The sequence below is a fragment of the Perkinsus marinus genome (genome assembly GCF_000006405.1).
Source record: "Perkinsus marinus ATCC 50983 genomic scaffold scf_1104296967094, whole genome shotgun sequence".
Taxonomy (NCBI): Eukaryota; Perkinsozoa; order Perkinsida; family Perkinsidae; genus Perkinsus; species Perkinsus marinus.
The window spans coordinates 260-2040 of NW_003203670.1; the positions used below are offsets into that span (position 1 = coordinate 260).

A 1781-nucleotide genomic window follows, 5' to 3' on the forward strand; every position below is an offset into this window, starting at 1 on the left:
TACCTTTTACTATACCATGACATAACACTGCAATACTTCTTCTTCATCATCATCTTCTTTTTCTTGTAGTAGTAGTATTACCGTATGACTCGGGTACTCACTCAAGTTTATATAGTACAATGCTGCTGCTCCTCCTGATCTTTGTTGGTAGTGTATGATGATAATATCATTAAGCTGTCTATTTATATTACGTCCTCATGTAGTATTTATTGTTATTGCCGTATAGGCCTAATGTAAAACTACTAATACTACCACTAGTAGTAGTGGTGGTAATAATGATAGGCTCAATGATTGTACGATACATTCATATTATAACCGTTATCGATACTAACAAAACAATACAAGTATAATAAGAGATGGGTTTTCTCCACAAGCTAATGATAATACTATCATCATCATCACCACACTACTACAACTACTATCACAGTTAACACACCGTGTCCTTCTCATACTACTCCACTTCTTCTTCTTCATCACACCATACAATAGGATAAGTCTGAGTCATCTTCCATCCCATCCATACTAACAATAATACCAATACCATACATTATTATTATTAATTATTATTATTACCTCCCCAACATATGATAACAAACTTAAGACCATCCCAAGTACGTTGACCTTGCCTTAATGACCATTCCTTATCAGTAAATGGTATTAATTCCTTCATCCTATCAACTGTATTATTAGGACGATAATCACTACCATTAGGCCCTTCATACCTACAATACTACTATCATCACTACTACTGACTGTTGTTGTTGTTATTACCATCTTCCAATATGTAGTGTACCTCTAGCCTGTTGTCTTCTCCAATCAATTGATGGTTTCCTATACTTTTGTGATGGTATAAAACGTTGTTCTATATTATCCTTATAGGTAATATACCTTTCTTGAAAGGCTTTATGTTTATTAATACCTTTTTCGAATATATTATTATCATTCCTAATCTTAATAAGTTTATATTCATCAGGTATGATAGCCCATATCTTATCCTTATACCCAGGGAATAATTGTTCAGCCATAGACGATGAACCACCACCACCCAGATTACCACGTGATACTTTCAACATACACGATAACAAGGGGGAGGAGGAGGAGGACAAACAAAAGGGGAAATAAGATGAGTAGCAGCTGCAGCAGTATGATCATCATCAACAATATTACCATTATCATCCCCTTATTATTATCATCATCCAACGTGAACATGATCGAGTTATATTGGTAAATGGTGATGGTGGTGGTGGTTGTGGTGGTATTAGATGTTATTATAGCATTTAGGACATATATTATTGGATCTATTAATACATTGTTTATGGTATATTGTATTACAATAGGAACATTTATAATAATGGTGTATATTAAATGGGAATATTGGTATTAATGAATTACATATAATACATATACCAGAATTATTGTTAATACAATTATTACACGACCATATATGTGTTACATATTTATTAATAATATTACTCATCATACTTGCCAACTTATGATTATTATTATCAACTGGTGATGGTGGTATATTAATATCCATCATATCTCTTAATGAATAAGTATTAATATTATTCATAATATGTGCTGGTAATAGTGTAGTTGTATCGATATTGAATTGTGATCTCATATGAGTAGTACACAGAGGCATATCACGTATCTTATGTAAACATATCCTCATTTTATGTATTCTACCAATATTCGATGATGATGTTGGGAATATCTCAGCACCAACTGTTAATAATGGTAATAATGATTGACTATCAATAAATTCAGCAGATACTTTA

At 32.2% G+C, this 1781-nt stretch overlaps 1 protein-coding gene across 1 annotated transcript; it reads right to left on the bottom strand.

Moving 5' to 3' along the window:
• Positions 1-455: 455 nt before the first annotated feature.
• Pmar_PMAR017794 (hypothetical protein) lies at positions 456-1025 on the bottom strand (the record flags this gene model as incomplete). The annotated part of the gene is made up of 3 exons (XM_002768830.1): positions 456-522; positions 574-722; positions 772-1025. Coding segments are annotated over 3 exons (470 nt in total), but the record flags the coding sequence as incomplete, so codon positions are not given.
• Positions 1026-1781: the final 756 nt, after the last annotated feature.